The sequence below is a fragment of the Megalobrama amblycephala genome, linkage group LG14, assembly GCF_018812025.1.
Source record: "Megalobrama amblycephala isolate DHTTF-2021 linkage group LG14, ASM1881202v1, whole genome shotgun sequence".
Lineage (NCBI taxonomy): Eukaryota > Metazoa > Chordata > Actinopteri > Cypriniformes > Xenocyprididae > Megalobrama > Megalobrama amblycephala.
In genome coordinates, this window is record NC_063057.1 from 31,271,619 (window position 1) to 31,290,823 (window position 19,205).

Below are 19,205 nucleotides of genomic sequence, written 5' to 3' on the forward strand. Positions count from 1 at the left end.
GGGGAAACTTAATTTAAATTAAAAATTTAAACGTGTTTAAATTAAATTTAAATCAGTAAACCACATTCCAACAACGATTGGAAAGCATAACCACCAAAAGCAAATTACTTTTACAACTCCCGCAGTATAGAGAAGCAACAAGATAATTTGGAGATAATTTCAGTTCAAAGCATGGAGAGCGGCTTTACCTCAGAACGTCCACACGGTGGCGTCAATGAGTCCACACAACCAATAAGTAGGGAGGGGTGCCACACCTGAGCAGACTGCCCTCTGGCGTCTGGTCAGAGTTACTGCATCCCCTATCTTTAATTCGTGATATAAAAACGAGCGCTTTGTGGGGTTCTGACCCTTACGCTGTTTTAACTGCGCGATCACGATTGCAACTATAGAACCTCAGCGGATTCTTTCATAAATATATATGTACCGTTTTACTCACGGGTACACAACTCTGGGAATCAGTCCCTTTGGTGCAAACTTTAATGCACGCGAATATGTAACTTTTGCGGGATTGCTTCGCCGCTGTTACTAATCAACATTGGATCAGGATGTTGATATGAGCTCCAAATTATTACACACCAATCGATAAATCAGACGGACTGCTTTTCCAATTAGATCTGTAACGGGGATCACGTGTTGGTTAGCTAGGCCAATGACGTCACCCTAGGAGCGCCAGCTATATTGTGAATCATTGGACGACACAAGTAATTCAGTTATAATAGCGGCAAATATAATAAGGCCTTTTTTTTACAGATAGGTGGGAGAAACTCGTCCCACAAATCTTTCAAAGCGCTGAATACGACTCAATTCGTTTATTCAAGCGGAAATTAATATTCAAAACTGTAACTTACTGCAAAGATTGTCGTCCTTCACAGATACGAGCTTGAAATATTAATGGACTGCAGTGTATTTCACGTTCAACAATTTACTACCGTGTTTTAGACACAAAGCAGTTTGTTAACGTATCTTCAAAGTGAGGGACGCGTGTCAGCTCACTGAAGTATATAGCGCACGTTACACATTAAATCACACAATTATTTATTCTAGATTGCTCATACATCAAAACCAAGTTTAAAACGTCCCCGCGTTACTCCACCAAAAATAATATGTAACGACGTAGCGGTTATTAATCAATTTATAGATGAAATATGAATATAATAATTCATAAAGCCTTATGAATAAATTATAATTCATATATCGACCCAGCGGGGAATTAAACATATATTGTGAATTAATTACAACGAATTATAATCAATTACATATATGTTTAGTACTGGTTTACTAATTATTTAGAGAAACTGTTGGTTTGTCCAGCAAACTGCAGCTCCTCAGAATGTTATAAAATATTAGGAACGGAGTTATTCTCTGGCCAATGAGAATAAATTCCTATTATAGCATCAAAGCATAAAACGATCGAAAAACGTTAAAGTGACTTGGTCTTCAGTTGAAAGAACAAACAGAACAATCAAGCGTGAATAACGTTTTAATATATGCAAACTATGAATACAGAGGTTATACGTCTAAATATATATACAAGAATATACACACATATGTACAAGAGTGGAAGTAGAGAAGGAAAGAGAGAAGGCAAGTAGCAAACTTACAAAACAGTCCTTGAGGCCAGCGCGGAAATCAGTTTCATCATCTAAGATTGAGAAACGGCAGTATACTTGCATTGGTTGTGCGTGTCGAATTTCATTTTAGCGCTGGTGCAGTTCGTTGGCTTCTTCCATTCCGCGGGAAGGTTTGAACTGCAGGACTTGAGAGTGAGTTTCGCTGGAAGATGGCGGTCCCGAAGCTGAGCGCGATGGCAGCGCGTGGTCACCGGAGACGTCCGAGAGAGAGACGTGCACGAGGTGCTCGTGAGACAATCGGGAGACAAAGGAGAAGGTGTGTGTCGTTGTTTTATGGAAACCCAAGCTAACACACCTCCTGAATTGTAGCGGCCAATAGATGCGCAGCACTATTTGGCGGGCAAAGTTCCTTTGTTTGGTCTCCTAGATGAATTTGCATACTTAATGACTATCAGATCGGATTTCGAGATGGAGTCCGTTCTTCACAGGATCATTAAACACATAGAAAAATGCATTTGTCAGCTATGTGACACCTCTCAGTGAATAGCTCGAGTCCGGAGCTTTAAAACGAGATCAAACTCGATACATCAGAAATGCATATAAAAGAAGTTATGGTTTACAGACAAAATTCTATCATTAAAATGCACACTAGCACAAATACACATTTAAACACTAGGAAACATGCATAGGGCTAAAATACATGATGGATATATTTCAGCATAGTTGTATTTTACATATACAGTCAAAAATGTATGATTGTGTGTTTCTGCATGTGTCTGTGTGTGTGTTTTTGAGTGTCCCTGTGTGTGTGGGGGTGTTGGAATGTGGATCTGGTCAGTCTCTGGGGGGGGTGCTCCTTTTGAAGTCACCAAAGTGAGGAAGTTGGAGTTTTCTGTTTACCCTCGCAGGTCCACAAAAGTGTCAAGTGGGCTCATCTTATGGCAGACTGTTCGGAGCCGGGATGGTTTTACAACCCAGTCCAGCATGCTAAAAGCGTTCTGAACATTCCAAAGTTTATTGATTATCCTGATAAGTGTGCATACGCTACACTACTCAATCATGTATTCGGCTACAGTAAAGCTTTAATCAGGATAAAACTGAAGATTGAAAGCTAACAAACAGCAGTGACAGCATCTAAACACTTTGACACAAATAAAGAAAATGAAATACCATTCATAAACGTCCTTTAAAAGCCATGATTGGAGAGGTTCTGCTTGACCCTCTTCATCTGGGTCTGATTCGTTTCAATTTGATACAGCAATATAGGCGCTATTATTTATATTTCCTCTGAAGCGCTAACTACGAATGGTAAGGGGGGCGTGGCGTTTCCGGACGCTTCAGCGAATCACAATACACTGGGCCAGCTAACCAATCTGAGCACATTGCGTATTTTGGAGGGAGTGGCTTCATAGAAGCAGGAAGTCATTCATATGACGAGTCGTTCATATGACAATGGAAACAGAGGTATAGAATAAAAGTAAAATATATGAAAAATACAGTTTTTCAAAAAAACGAAGCATTAATACATGTTAAACTGTGCCCCAAAAACACAATCAAGCCTAGAAAAAAAACACTAAACCACCCCTTTAAATAAAGTTCTAGTTCTATTTGTTTAGTCTACTGATCATCGTTTGAACCTCATATCCACAATATGTAAGAAATGTGTGCATTTATTTGTTATTTTGTGAGTTCATTCATAGTAAAAAATTCATTAATTGCCTTTCACTGCATGTAGTAACCAGTTCCAGGTCGTGAAGTGAAGAAACATGTAAATGTCTATAAATAATTGTATCATAATTGTGTTTTTGCATATCAAGCAAACGGCGAAGATCCAAATCACCACCACCCAGCATGTCCATAGAGAGTACCTGCTCTATAGATCATACTCTGAACTTCAAAGATGGCAAAATGCAACCTAGCGGCAGGTAAAATATGCACCTTGAAATGTCTAACAAGAGCAATCCAATATTAACAGGCAGTAAAATATTCATGAGTAGGGCAGTGTGCGCATTTTCAGTAATGCAATTATATTCATAGTGGGACATTTTGTTCTATAATTACAAATATTTGATAATAAATAAAGATAGCAATGTATTTCTTGTATCACAAGTTTAGCCCAGAACACTTTACTACTGTAAAAATAAGAATTAACTTTATTACATTAACATTTTCATAAGCTTAAACACAAAATGTACAGTATTTCATATCTGTTTTAGTACTCAAATTATGTTCTTATTTTGCTTTTCATTGGCATAAACATACATTGGGGCGTCAAAAGTTTGGAAACATTTTTTTGAAAAAGGTCTCTTATATGGTTGAGTCCGAGTCCACAATTGTCGAGTCAGAGTTGAGACCAAGTCCTTAATCCATGAAATCCGTGTCAAAGGGGCTAAGTTGGACTAAAGTCGGAGTCCAGCCAAAACCTGAAAGATTTATATGACTTGAAATTGCAATTGTAAACTCAACACTAAGCCTTTAAATTAATATTTTAACGTTCAAAAAACATAGCAATGTACAGTTTACATACACCTTGCAAAATCTGCAAGGTGATGCTCTACATGATGCTCAAGAAGGCAGCACAATATGTTAAGAGCCAGGGGTAAACTTTTGAAAAAAACGATAGTGTACATTTTTCTTATTTACATGTTTCTCTTAATATGAAAATATATCTTATTTCAAGACTCGACTTATCTGTGAAGGGCAGCACTAAGTGAAAAAAGTTGGTAACACTTTAGTTTATGGTCCAATTCTCACTATTAACTATAGTAGTTGCTTATTAGCATCCATATTACTAGGATATTGGCTGTTTATTAGTAATTTCAAAGCACATATTAAAGGGTTAGTTCACCCAAAAATAATAAAAAATTATGTAATTAATTACTCACCCTCATGTTGTTCCACACCCGTAAGACCTTTGTTCATCTTCAGAACACAAATTAAGATATTTTTGATGGCTCCAATGGCTCAGTCTTCCTTGTACTTTTTCTATAACATTTTCCCAATTCTTTTCCACTGTTATCACATCCCCTAAAAACACCCCTAAATATTTAAAACCTCCTTTTGTCCAGAACATTCCACATGGTAAAGTTGGTTTTTCAGCTTGACAATTACCCATTAACAGGGCTGAACTCAGACCAATTAACCTTTGAAGACAAACTTTTACCAGTCTTCAACAATTTTTGTTAGTCTATTGATGTCTTCTTGGTCATTAATTAACACTATTACATCATCAGTGTATGCTGACAACTTTACAGTCATATATGCACTATCATATTTGAAACCACACATACTCTCCCTTATTTGATTTAAAAGAGGTTCCAAAGCAATAGGATATAACATTCCAGACATTGAACATCCATGTCTTATTCCTCTTCCAACCTTAAACGGAGCACTCAAGCCACCATTGATCTTCAATATGCTTTCAATGCCCTCTTAAAGGACTTTTATCATATTTATAAAACCGTGAGAAAAAGCAAAAACTTTAAAAGTATCCCCTAAATAACAATGTTCTACCCGGTCAAAAGCTTTTTCCTGATCTAATGAGATCAGACCACATTTTAAGCCAAAAATCCTTAAAATCTCTAAAACATCTCTGTTTAATGAAATATTGTCAACAATTGACCTGTTGGGTATACAGTATGACTGATCCATATGTATTTACACTCCCATCACTTCTTTTAATCGATTAGCCAAAGTTTTAGATATGATTTTATAATCAGCACATAATAACGACACTGGTCTACAATTTTTGATTTCCTTTAAATTGCCTTTTTTTGGGAGCAGGGTTAAACCTGCCCTTCTACAGCTTTGTGGCAGCTGTCCTCCATTCAAGCTGTTATTCAGAACTTCAAACAAATCATCTCCCAAAAAATCCCAATAGGACTTAAAAAAAATCAACAGGAAGACCATCAATTCCTGGTGCCTTCCCATTTTTTAAACTTTGTAAAGAAGCATACAACTCCTCCTTTGACAATGGTTTCATTAATTCTTCATAAAATTCTTCAGGCACCTGAGGAAGATCTTTATAAAAATGTTTTACAAATAAATAATATTTTTCATGTTCACTTGCATAAAGCTCTTCATAAAAATCAACTGATCTTCTTCATATATCAGACATTTTAGTGATTTTAAACAATGAATTATTTCTTATAGAGTTAATAAAAACAGAAGTAATCACCATAGAATGATCCGAAAAACCAACTGGACATACGGGACAACTTTTAAAACATTGAGATTGAAATACAATAAAATCTATCTAACCTTGCTAAAGCAATATGATTTTCTCTTACATGTGTGACCGGGGATTAGAATTCACCACCAGGAACACACTGAGGGGTTCTATTTACTTTGTTGTTTATTCATTTAGTGTTATCAAGAAAATTATTCATTATCAAAAGTGGCTTCTCAGTTTTAATTGAGAAGAAAGTTCACAAAAAGATCTCGAAAAGTGAAACAAAATTTAGATAAACAAAATTAGCGCTTTCACAGAGCTGATGACACAAATTAAACCTTCACAGCTCTACAGTGTCATTTCCAAAATGCAAGAGAATAGAAATATTACAAAAATGTCAGTGCAAAATAATAGATAATCAAACCCTTATGAGTAATGCAACACAATCAAAATGTTACAACACAATACGGCAGTGGGAATACTGTTCAAAAAGAACAAAATAACATAAATACATTTTTATATTACCCACTTACACAATTTGAGTGAAATGAGAGAAAATAACACTCACGATGAGCTCCTACATAACACGACGTACACTTTACAAAGGCTGAAATCCCCAACATATGTTGTACACTGTGTAAAGAATCACATTAAATACACATCACATGAAAAGCACAACAACATTTGAAGAATAATATGTACAACATTTTCTTAATGTTAAATGAACCGGGCTAATCCGCATGGTATGACGTCATATCATCACGGACATTATACATGACATATCGTTTCAAATATGACAGTTCTCCAAATCAACATAACAAAATATACACCTAAAATGGGTATTTAACTAAAATATAATCACAAAACAGTGTATTTACCCGTGGATGATCACAAAACGTCTCAGGTTACGCATATAACCATGGTTCCTTGAGAACAGGGAACAAGACTCTGCGCTGATCGTGCTATAGGGAACGTCACTGGTGACTCATGTTCGAAATGCCAAAAATCACAACACTCCAATCCTATTGGCCGGCGACAGCCTATCACGTCAAACGGCGCGAACCGTGACGTATAAAGGGAGCGCCTGAGGAAGCAGCCAACATCTTTTCGTCTTTGAGGGACTGTTCAGCAGGCATCCCAAAGCATGTCAGGAAAGCGCAGAGTCTCGTTCCCTGTTTTCAGGGAACCATGGTTACATGCGTAACCTGAGACGTTCCCTTTCGAAAGGGAACTTCAACTCTGCGCTGATCGCGCTATGGGGAACGATATACCCACGCCACCATGCTAGAGGAGAATGCATGCCCAAAATGTCTGGACAAACATCCAGCAGTTCCAGGGAAAAACCGGGAGCAATTCTCCAAGGCTGTCAGTGACAGCATTCCCTATGGCCAACAGCCCAAGTTGAGCCTAAAAGAGGCCATCCGAAAAAGGCCTGCCAAGGCTGCTCGAGCATCTGGGACCAACGAACCAAAGAAAGTGGTCCCTCTAAGGGAATGTGGCCAAGAGTCCAAAAGGAATCTCGGCCAGTCACTAGGGGGGAAACAAAATCCCCCCCAACGCCACCAAGTTAAACCTAGCCTGGCTAACCTTGTCTGATACACAGAATCTCCAAATGCAAACCTCCAAAGAGCAGGAAAGAGTGACTGCAAACGGCAGCCTAGGGCCAGTCTGAACGGGAGACTTCACAGAAGTCTACAACCAATGACCAGCTTAGGGAGCTAAGCACAATTACACAGTCAACCCAAAGGGAAGTACGAAGCTCAACCTAACAGACAGACGATACTGCGGGCACAAAGTCATGGAGGCCAATCACAAGGGGCCTACAACATAACTAAAGTTCTGAAAAAGGACTTAATATCACAACAGAACCCAATCCATAAGGTGGCATTTAGGATGGCCTATAAGGCCATTCGACTGAAAACATAGCATGCTGCACGCATGACCAACCCAAATAATTAGGTAGCTGTGAGTGCCCACAAGAAACAGCCCGTCCAACACAATCCAACGAGCAGTGTACTCGGTAAAAGCACCTTTTAAGCAAGAGTAGTACAGCGTACGCCATTGCATGCTAAGGAAGGCCCCAAGGGCCTATAACCTCAGCAGACACGTGGCATCAGCTCGTGGCAGTGTTATCAAGGTTCAAACTAAACAGACCGATTACAAAGGAGGTCATCAGTCAGCCCGAGCCCCGGCCAGCCAGCGACACATCCCTTTACTGCTACAGTAAAAAAGTAGAGAAGAAAAACCTTGAAAAGGTAAATACCAGCATGCTCCACAGGAGGCCCTTAGAGCCTACCCATTGCACGCGGCGTCAGCTAGCGGCCACTAAAGTTCTAGGAGCAAAAATAGAACCAAGTAAAAAACAGGGTAACTATTTAGCTCAACTAGAGCTAAAGGAAATCAAGCACAAGGAAAAACACTCAGAAATGTACTCAGTAAAAGCACCTTTTACTCTCTAAGTGAGAGGAGTACAAAGCCAAACTCTGGCGTGATAGCAAGGAGGCCTGTAAAAGCCTATGATTTCATAAAACACGTGGCATTAGCTAGTGCAATCATAACTCACCCATGGTGAAGAGACATACAAAAAACCCATACAAGCTGTGCCAACATGCTCACTTTTACACCGAAAGGAGACCCTAATGGGGGCCAACAACTTCCATGAACATATGGCAGCAAAAAGGGTAACATATGACAGATGCCAGCCAGACAGCCAGTACTCGAGAAACCATAGGAAGGAGAGTACACACTACGCCACAAGACCCAACGAAAGGCCTGACCTAAGGCCTATTCATGCAGAAGGGGGAGGGGCGTGGCCAATGGAGGCATGCGTCATAAGATATGACTCAACCATGGAATGAATCTGTATACAACCAGCCCAGCTGGGCCAACACAGAAGCTACAAAGGAGGCCTGGTAAGGCCTGCTACTTTAAGCACCATGTGGCGCCAGTCAGTGGTCATAACAGGGCCCAAGCTCAAAGGGGGCCAGCTCAAGACCCTAGATGATAACTAAGGGTTTACTAGCTACACAACCTGAGCCTAAGAGTACACATTCCAACAGGCAATGTAAATAAAATATGCTATCAAGATCTAAGGAAGGCCTATAAGGCCTAACAGCTCAAATAACGTGAGCATAAGCCTGAGGCAGTACTAAAAAAGCATGAGCAAACTAGTAATCGTAGACCAACAGCGTATTGTATTACAAAAACACGCTGCATAACAGAGAGGCTATAATAAAGAGCCAACAATCTAACAGCAAATGTAAACAGCTGCGGTCATAATCGACTGGGAGAGATCGAGATAAAAACTACTCTAACCAGAATAGGATTCTCTACATTCACCCTGAGTGTGCAATCCAACAGGTGATGTACTCAGTGAAACACAGACCCTAACCGGGGAGTACAACAAAACACCACGTTCATAGACAGAGGCTAAACATAGCCTGCTATCACAGAAACAGGTGTAACCTGTGGCAGCACAAAGTAAGCTCACATAAATATGCAGGGCTACAGTCTAAGAACCTTAAAGAAAAGAAAAGCTTTAAACACACATGCCATCCATACGGATAAATGTTTTCACAGGACAAATCTGATATTTGTACTGAACCCAAGAAAACGGGGGCTATGAAGCCAAAGCACCATTATATCAAACACGAGGGGCATGAAAGGTTCTGAGCAGCGGGGCCTAGCATAACGCACAGCTTATTTCCTCGGAGATAAGGGCCTGCCACCTGAGACAAACAACATCAGGGAGGCTAATAACAGCCTAACACCCTAGCTGTTTATCTGACTAAAGCGCCTGCATACAGAAATATGAAGGGGAAATATGGGCAAAAACGGCCACCGACTCCCTCAGGAGGAGGCCAGAACTAGGAACTATACAACCGGGGGGATTGTAATAACAGGGGTGATGTAAACAAATAAATACCTAACCTAGCTCTAGCCTAGCCACTAGCTAAGGCCTATAGAGACCAAGCCATGCTCGGGCTTCATTACAAACTTTCCAAATATAAGGAGAAATGAAGCGACACAAGCGACAGCATCAGATGGCCGGAAAAACCAGCCAATCTGATACAAATAACTGAAATTGCGAGTGCTAGCTCTAGCTACAAACACAGTATCAGTCGAGAAGCTACACAAGCACCGGAGGCTAAAAATAACATAGCGGCCATCAGCGGCCTGCCTGTAAAACAGCCAGCCTAGCATTCAGTTATTTGCCCAAATAACCCCCTAATAATGACTATATGCACGGGAAGCTATACAGGAAAAGCAAGGTCTACCTTAATAATAAAAATGGACCTGGCTTACCTCCTGCGGCTCGTAGAACGCAGATTTCTCCTTGCTTCTTCCACACGGAAAAGGATAAAATCCAAAGTTCTTTAAGCCTAAAAGCACTTTCACTATCAAGCCAGACGGCGGGCCGTCAGAAAAATATTCATCATAGGCCCACATTGTCAACCTGACTGTCAAAGCCCGTAGCATATAGATGTCAAAGAATTCTGCTGAGAGGAGGAGGAAGAAGGAAGAGCAAGAGCGAGAAAACAGCCCTCGCGAGAGAGGAGATCGATCATCAGCGCTGCTGGCACCGATTTTCGATCACCTCCCTCAGATCCTGCTTCTTCCTCCTTGCATCCCGCCGTCTCTGCGACTTACTCCGGGGAGGAGGAGGTGCACGAGCACCTCGAGACGGCCCAGGACCTCCCGGCTGTCTGGGCCCAGAACTGGATCTGAGCGGGATGCAAAATCTAAACGCAGCGGAGCCAAAAAGTTCAGTAGGCAAAACCGGGGCATCGAGGAGAAAGCGTTTTTCTTTCTCTCCGATGTCCGCACAGTTAAGCCACAGATGTCGCTCTGTGGCCACCATGCCCGCCATAGATCTCCCGATCGAGGCGGCAGTTTGTTTGGTGGCCCTCAGAGTGAAATCCGTGGTTTGGCGCAACTCCTTGACCGCCTTAGCGGACAGACCCTGGCCCTGATCCAGATCTGTGAGCAGATCAGCCTGGTATGCAAGCAGCACTGCCACTGTGTGCAATGCAGCACCAGCCTGACCTGCAGCGGTGTAAGCCCTGCCGTTCAAACGTGACGTCATCTTCAGTGCTTTGGATGGCAGGGCCGGAGCTTTCAGTGTCGGTGCACTCCCTGTAGCGAGATAGTTCGTAAACGTCTCATCTATAGGTGGCATCGACACATACCCATGCTGGCCCAATCCCTCAACATCAGCAAAATTAACTTGCTGATGTCGATGAATTCGGGCCGAGAATGGGTTCTTCCATGCCTTCTCGATCTCAAAATGCAGATCGGGAAGGAATGGAAGGCTCGCTGGAGTTACCGGGTTATGGCTTGAAAGAAACCGATCGTCTAACCTGCTGCGAGCGGGTTCCCTTCTCACGCGCTCCCAGGGCAGCTGCAGCCTGCTCAAGGCGCGTTCCATAACTTCGAGTAACTCCGAAAACGCTGCGCAGGGCGGCCCAGGAGGAGCCGCGAACTCACTCGCTTCTCCCTCCTCGGCCATCTCCTGCTCTCTGGGGCTTTGAGCCAAAAGAGCACTCGCTCCTGGATCTGACGATGTCAGAGACAGGACATCATCATCCTCCAGAAGTGCGTCCTCGTCAGCCGCTTCGACATGAGAAAGATTTACACCTCTCTCAAACTCTTCGCCCAGACACATAATGCACAGGTTGTGTTGTGTGTCAGAAACCTGGGAAAAGGATCAGCACACTTCCTGAAAGTTTTCTCAGACATTTTCGACATATAAATACAGGAGTCTGAGAGAAATGGCAAACGAACAAGACAGTCCCGAAAAGACGAAAGGATGTTGGCTGCTTCCTCAGGCGCTCCCTTTATACGTCACGGTTCACGCCGTTTGACGTGATAGGCTGTCGCCGGCCAATAGGATTGGAGTGTTGTGATTTTTGGCATTTCGAACACGAGTCACGAGTGACGTTCCCCATAGCGCGTTCAGCGCAGAGTTGAAGTTCCCTTTCGAAAGGGAAACTCCACCACTTCCATAGAACACTCGTTGCTTGCACTGCTCGCAATCTCAACGGATATTTCAGATTGAGAGCGCATGCGCACTGTCTCATATGCAACACACGGAGTGCCACCTGCTAACCACTCCAGGAAAATACAGGCAACCACTGTTTATCATAACTGAATACATTGAACACAATAAGAATAAAATTACAGATTTTAACATGCAAGGAGAGAAACAAATTTTAAGGTTATTTACCACCTGGTTACACGTGTTCATGTATACTGTCTTATATTGCTATTCCAATTCCTCCAGATATCACAAAGTTCATTTGATACAATTAATTGTGACAATCTTCGTCTTGAAGCACAATGAGGCTCTAGATGATTCCTATCAATATCACTGACAGTACAATTAAAGTCTCCACCAATTATTACATAATGATCTTCACATTGCTGAAATGTATTAGCAAGTGTATGTAAAAAAATCATTCTTTCATACGACTTAACTGGAGCATAAACATTAATCAATACTAGCTTTATCTTTTCATATTTTGCTGTAACTTTTAATAATCTTCCTTCTATTACTTGTTCTATCTTATATGAATCGGGCAAAAAATTTCTTGAAAATAGAATGCCAACTCCTGCACTAAAAACACTTTTATGACTAAAACAATTCTGACCATCCCATTCTTTTTGCCACTCTACAACATTATCTGGTGTGCTATGGGTTTCTTGTACAAATGTTATATCTATACCTTTCATTTTCAAAACATCATATAATTGTGCTCTTTTAGCAGCATCTCTCGCTCCATTCAAATTAATGGATGAGATTTTAAAATTATTCATTAGGAGAGAGCATATCAAAAAGCACAAAACAAGCACATTTGTATTATTATTCCACCATTTGATCACTTTAATTTTGCCTTATTTGAGAACTCAATCTTTGTATTATTTTTTTCAGCCAATATACATCTGGATTAGACAAACAGTTATCCCCTCTTTCTCACATCAAAACTTTTGCTGACTCAATAAACAACATTCGATCAGGAAAGTAATCAGTAACTTCAACATTCCGCTTCCCTTTAGTGGACTGTAAAAAGCTTCTCATTTTCTCTAAACCATAGCCTTTAAAGTCTTTTTTCACATTATTGAATGATCAAAAGATTCTTTCTCACTAGCCCCAACCTCCTTAGCAGTGTCACTGTTCTGCATTTTTTTTCTTTAATTTGGGCACAACCTCTCATTGATTTGTTTTTCTTTTAATTGTTGGAACTTTAAAAATCGTTTTTATCATCTCTAAGCTGTTCCTCTTCTAACTCATGTAGATCCATTTCTTCACTTTCCTGTGTTTCCTTCATGTTTTCCTCTATACTTTCACTTGCTTCCTCCCTTTCCATCATTGTTTCTTTCTCACCCTCTTTTCTATTCATACAACTGGATTGAGAGCAAACTGAAACGTTGGAATCAGAGCACTCGCTCTCACTACTTTCATTTTCCACCTTATTCTCTTCTTGATTCTTTTTGGGCTGTTTCACAACCAAGCTCTTATTGTTTTTTTCCTCTTCTGAGGTGTTTTAAAAATGAACTGATCCATATCTAATAGCATACTATCATTTTGAATCACACTCTCCACTTGTGACTCAGTATCTGAAGGCTGGCTCAAACTTGTTTGCATGTTTACCAGAAACTATTCACAATCAATGCTGTTATTTTCATCAATTTAACAGATTAGCATATCAGGATTTTTGGCATTTAATTCTTCACTTTTAACAATTTGTCTAGTCAAATCAGATTCAACATTTTTGTCTGCTGATACAACTGCTTCTTTAGTGCCTCGTCTTTAATGAAATGGGGTACATTTGAAATGGGAACTTTTTTAGCGGGGGTAGAAAGAGGTAGTACTGGGCTAAATAAACCACATACATTTATTCCCTTTCCAACCACTTCATTCGCTTTCTCTACTGTACTCAGAAACAGCACAATTGAGTTGTTCATTCTGGACACCGCTAACACACATTCATGACCCACTACCTCACCAACCGTCAAACTACACTCCTCCATACTCCCCGCAGCCACCACCTTCACTCCGTGGCGCCGCGAGAATGAATCTAGAGCATTAGCTCACTGAGTCGCCATGATTCCAGTACAAGGACTGGTTTAGGGTTCTCTGTTAATTTCACAACAAAATAAAACTTTAACCCAACAACAACAAAAAAAAGAAAAAATAATCTTTTAAAGCCACGGCGGGCCTGCTCTGTTCACTCAACAAACGCCCGCACATGCGCACAAAGAGAAGAGAGAGAGAGAGATTAAAATAGAACAACAACAGGAGTGAAATTTACACTGCTCTTTAACAAATATGATATATTTTATTATAAGTATGTTGGTAAAACACCTTTTCTGTCCTTGTCTGCCTTGCAGGCTTGCATGAATAAAAATTCAGCTGCAGCTTTTCCTTCAGTGCTGTATTTGAAGCCCCTGAGGATAGTTGAGAAGAAAGTGTCTGCTGATTTGTCAAATAAGATAAGGAAATAAGATAACAACTCAAGCACAATAACTAGACTAACTTGAATGAATAATAAATGAGAATATTTTACTGATAGATAACTTCTTAGAAATGTATGTAGTTGCTAAGTACCAGTTAGCATTTTACCAAACTAACCGTAGCTATTTATTTTGGCTAACGTTAGAATCATTTTTACAACATACACACACTCAATTAAAATCAACAACACTTAAACTTCCGTTTTGGTAAATACTCAATTTAAAATTGTTTTTTGAATTTGCACTTAACTTTACCTTCGCTTTGTCTGATATAAACCTCTCTGAAAATACAGGGCGCTGTCAGCGCGCGCAATAATTGAAGGTAGCGGCCTATAAAATGCGGTTCAGCAAAAAAATCATTTCCTTGATTACAAACCCCGAGATTTTGATTAATCCCAGATTACCAGTCACTCAAATTGTACGATTCTGTTCATCAAAAGACTTGTTTAGATTAATTCACTAATAATTTATTTGGTGAGTCAGTGACACTTCTGTTTGTTACATCTTTACACCAGTTGGTGGCTACCATTGAGTGGCTTTTTTGAATATTTTAAGTGAGCTGGAATCATTCAAAATAATTTAAATAACCTGCATATTTAAAAAATAACTAATTTTTAACTGATAAACACCATAAAAAAATCTCTGAACACGTCCAGTGTATGTAATCAGAAAAATCCTGTATCTGAAAGTCTCTGTGCATCTCAAGTGTGTGAACATGTATGGGATTCCCCACGCGTGACTGGGAAGTTTTCGCACACGGCCGTCCACCTCAAATTTGACTGAAATTTCCAATGTCCGATTTAACCTGGAAAATGGACTTTGTAAGCAGTGTAATGACCTGAGATGTCGTCGCTCTGCTGCAGAATTTCAACGGCATCAATATCGATTCCATGACAATATTAGATCTAAAGTATGATTATGACAATGAGTGGGTCCTGACACATGTTGCTGAACTCCAAAAGAGTTTAGAATATCTCTAAATGCCAATACCAGTGCATCTTTTTCATTATCTACATGGATATTAAAATCACCAACAATAAGGACTTTATCCTCAACCAGTGCTAACTCTAATAGAAAATCAGCAAATTCTATAAAGTCTGTATGGTGCCCTGGTGGCCTGTATACAGTAGCCAGCACAAATGTCAAACGTTTCATAAAGCACCATCACTTCAAACGAATTATATTTGAAACTCGACCTCCGAGTAATATAAAAGATATTGCTATAAATTACAACAACACTTTCCCCTTTGCCTTTCGGACGTGGCTCCTGTTTATAACAGTAATCTTGGGGTTTGAACTCATTTAAAGAAATGAGTCTGGTTTTAGCCAGATTTCTGTCAAACACAGCACATCTAGTTTATGATCTGTAATCATATAATTTACAAAGAGTGATTTTGTAGAAAGGGATCTAATATTAAAGCTGCAGTCCGTAACTTTTTTTTGGTTAAAAATTGTCCAAAATCAATTTTTGAGCAAGTACATAAGCAGCCAGTGTTCAAAACTATCTCATTATCTTGTCTCGATTCACAACGATAAGCTTGTAATAATGTTTTATAATAAGAGCGACATGGTGAATTTCCGTGGGAAATTTGAGCATGCAGCAGTTCCTCTGTGCGTCATTACATCACGTCCGTAAACAGAAAGGAAGGAGTCACGTCGAAAGGCTAGTCGGTTTGGTTTTATCACGTGAGGATGCAGCTGGTAGCGGCACATTTATAGCCTTTTCTCACAGCAGCTGAAATAATTAAACTTATCATTTTGATGGCGGATTGTAATCCAGAAAGGTCCAAATGACAATCATCAGTGACAACTGGAGATTCACCTGTAGTCAAAAGCAAAAGACTTCAGACTGTGGAGTGTCTACAGACATTGAAATCTACAGGTAACGCTAATACACACTAAATACACAGTCACGCAATGCTGATGTTGTTAACATTAACAATTTGAGAACAATATAACAGTAATAATAATTTGCATGGTTTGGCATAATCCGAGCTAAGCGATCATTAGATTTAATCATCATTGGCAGCGCGATTTATTGTAGGCCTAATGCTTTTTTCCTCAGTTGATCAGAACAGAAGTCGCAGACATGTTACTTACTTGTTCAGATGATATTTTCCAGTAAAAATCTTATATTGGTCATACTTTCAAGACGTAGAATCTGTGATTCTGAAATTCAGTATCCACACCGGTGCGGTGACTGACAGCAAACATTAGATTCATCCACGCTGACGAGCTGTGCCGAGGCACAACGCACGTACAGATAACTGTTCTGCATATGACTGCAATTGCAGGTTTCAAACAAGAGATGGCGACAAAGAGGAAAAATCACGGACTGCAGCTTTAAACAAACCGAGCTTGATAATTTATTTGTTGAACATCTCTTAAATTTTTACCGTTAAATGGGTTTGGGAGTTTTTTGTATTTACTAATTCGGGCTACAGACACAGTCTCTATGTGATGATATCTAGGTGAAAAAGTCTCTATGTGTTGGGAATTATCTGACTTCTCTGATTTGAGACAGCTAGCAGATGGTCGGTTTAGCCAGTCTGTCTGCTTCCTGACCTGGGCCCCAGTTTGTCATGTTTCAGCTCTAAGACTATGTGCCATATTACTAGAGAGAAGAGCAGTACCACCTCAGGAGGGATGAATACCATCTCTTTTAACCTGTTAGCCAGCACCCCCGCTTTTGGAAAATCCCAAGAAATGACATACCCAAACTAAAACAGATACAGTTCATGAACCTTTTGCACTAAAAGCACAAGTAAGGTCTCATTTGAAAGCAGACACTTTACAGTTTATTGTAAAGTCATAATTAGTTATTGTCACAATGAAGAAAATAGTTAAAAATAGCTTCAAATTTTGAAAAGTTATTAGAAATTATTTTTTATGAAATATCTTTATGGAAATAAAAGTGAAGTTGGCCTTTTAGCATTCTAGAAATGCACTGCAGCTAAAGCCACATGTCTGACCATGTTACATTTCAAATCTGAAGATGATAAGTTTAAAACTCTGAGTTTTATTACATGTTTTGTAAGACCATGTCATCTGATTTTATTTTGAAAAGACTCTAAAGTGCTAACTGGTGTTTATTGTCGTCATCTAAGCATCTATTCAAATGTATTGTCTAGTTTGTCATGTGGTGATAATTGCCCGATTCAGTTTCAGTCTCCCTGAAAACATTTACACCTCTCCAGCCTTTTTATGGCTCTGATTATTCTTTTCTTTTGTCCCTATTATAATTACTATTCAAGATTTAATCCCTCATTTCTTTTACCAAACTTCTCACTTCACTTTCTTTAAAACTGTATCTAATGCCCTTCTTGAAAAAAAGCAAGAAAAAAAATCATTGAGCTGTACAATTCAAAATTATTTATTTGCATATAACAGGTGCATTTCTGGGCTCGCTAGCATGTTAGCTTAGCACACCAACAAAACACGACAATTTATAAGATTAAAACCATGTTTTTGCTCCAAACTTACAAGTCGAGTGTTTTTAATAACCTTCTTTGATGTGATGTGGTTTCGGATAAAAATCAGACAGAAAATATATCATTGTATACTATTCTGCACAATGAGAAAAGCTATCTCGATTAGCATTGCATTATTAATATAATCTATCTATTATTAATACTAGACATGTCGTAATGAACAAAGATAAACTACATATCGTCACAATCGTGTAATTATTACTTTCAAAAGTGTCGATTTGCAGATGTATTGATGTTTTCAGCGATCTCTGTGTTATTTCCTTAGAGGTCACATGGTATATTTTTTCTTCCGTGACGCATTTGTGGACTAAGTGTGTACAGAGCGCCCTCCGGCTTCAGGATGAGTTGTAAAACACAGTTGTCAGTGTATACAGCGTTAATATGACAACAACAGCGCGTTTGGGTAAAATATTCATAAATATTACTCCTCTGTATAGAAAATTTACATAAACGTATGACAATCCATCAATATTTCTCCAAATGTACATGCCTTTAAGCTAAAAGCCCTGAGGGATGTTATTTTGTGGAGTTTTCTGATGACGATCTCGCAGGATTTTTTTCTCAATGGCTGAAGCTGACGCTCATATTTCAATGAAAAGGTAACGACTCCGTTTTTCATATTCATAACTCCCGACGCATATTAACAAATAACGGACACCATACGATATAAAGAGTAAAATAGAGAATAAAAATTGAAGCTTGAGTCTTAGATCTTTTTAATGATGTATAGTTTGTCAAGGTAATTACATTACATTTAACAGTAAATTTGATCTAGTTTAAACAAAGAAGCTGCGGTGCGTCGGCGTGCCAGTGCTGGTTAACAGGAAACAGGTCAGGTCTGCCCCAAAAACTTTCCAATTGTCTATGAAACCTATATTATTCTGCGGACACCACTTAGACACCAGCCATTGAGTGATGATAGTCTCCTAAGTATATCATCATTAAGGTTTGGATTACAGTAGGTGGAGTATTTACCATCCAAAACGGTGGTTCTACGTGTCGTTCTGGGCACGGTTTGGATGTACAGTAGGTGGCGGTGGTTCTACCGCCGCTGCCGCGTCGCAAAGTGCATTTGCAGCTTTTGACCGCTGAGTGGCGCTTTAACCACACGTTATCCAACAAATGCATCAAAGCCAATTTATCTTTATGTAAAATGACAATTTTCTCACATATTAGGCCTATATTTATCACAGATACATTTTTTATTTATATTTTAAACTCCTTTAATAAAACAGCATGGATTTTTGACACGCACATACTTTGTTATCTTTATTTTGACAGATAACTACTTAGGAAAAATATATCTGTTTGGACACTGATTAAGAAATTGTTGCATGTTTCATGAATTATATCCTTATTTTAGTAAACGTGAGTCACTGAATAATTTCGCTCCCATTATTAATGCATTGAAACTAAAAAGAATGGACGGATTAATAAAACGTCATAAAAAACTGCAAC

The 19,205-nt window shown here is 39.4% G+C and overlaps 1 protein-coding gene across 1 annotated transcript in view; it reads left to right on the forward strand.

Annotated features, from left to right (window-relative positions):
- The first annotated feature begins 3,384 nt into the window (after positions 1-3,384).
- The window catches only part of LOC125245072 (tripartite motif-containing protein 16-like), a 58,399-nt gene continuing 42,578 nt past the window's right edge, over positions 3,385-19,205 (forward strand). The window contains exon 1 of the mRNA XM_048155517.1: positions 3,385-3,496. Within this exon, the coding sequence (XP_048011474.1) occupies positions 3,423-3,496 (74 nt within the window). The 5' untranslated portion in view covers positions 3,385-3,422. The remainder of the gene's footprint in view (positions 3,497-19,205) is intronic.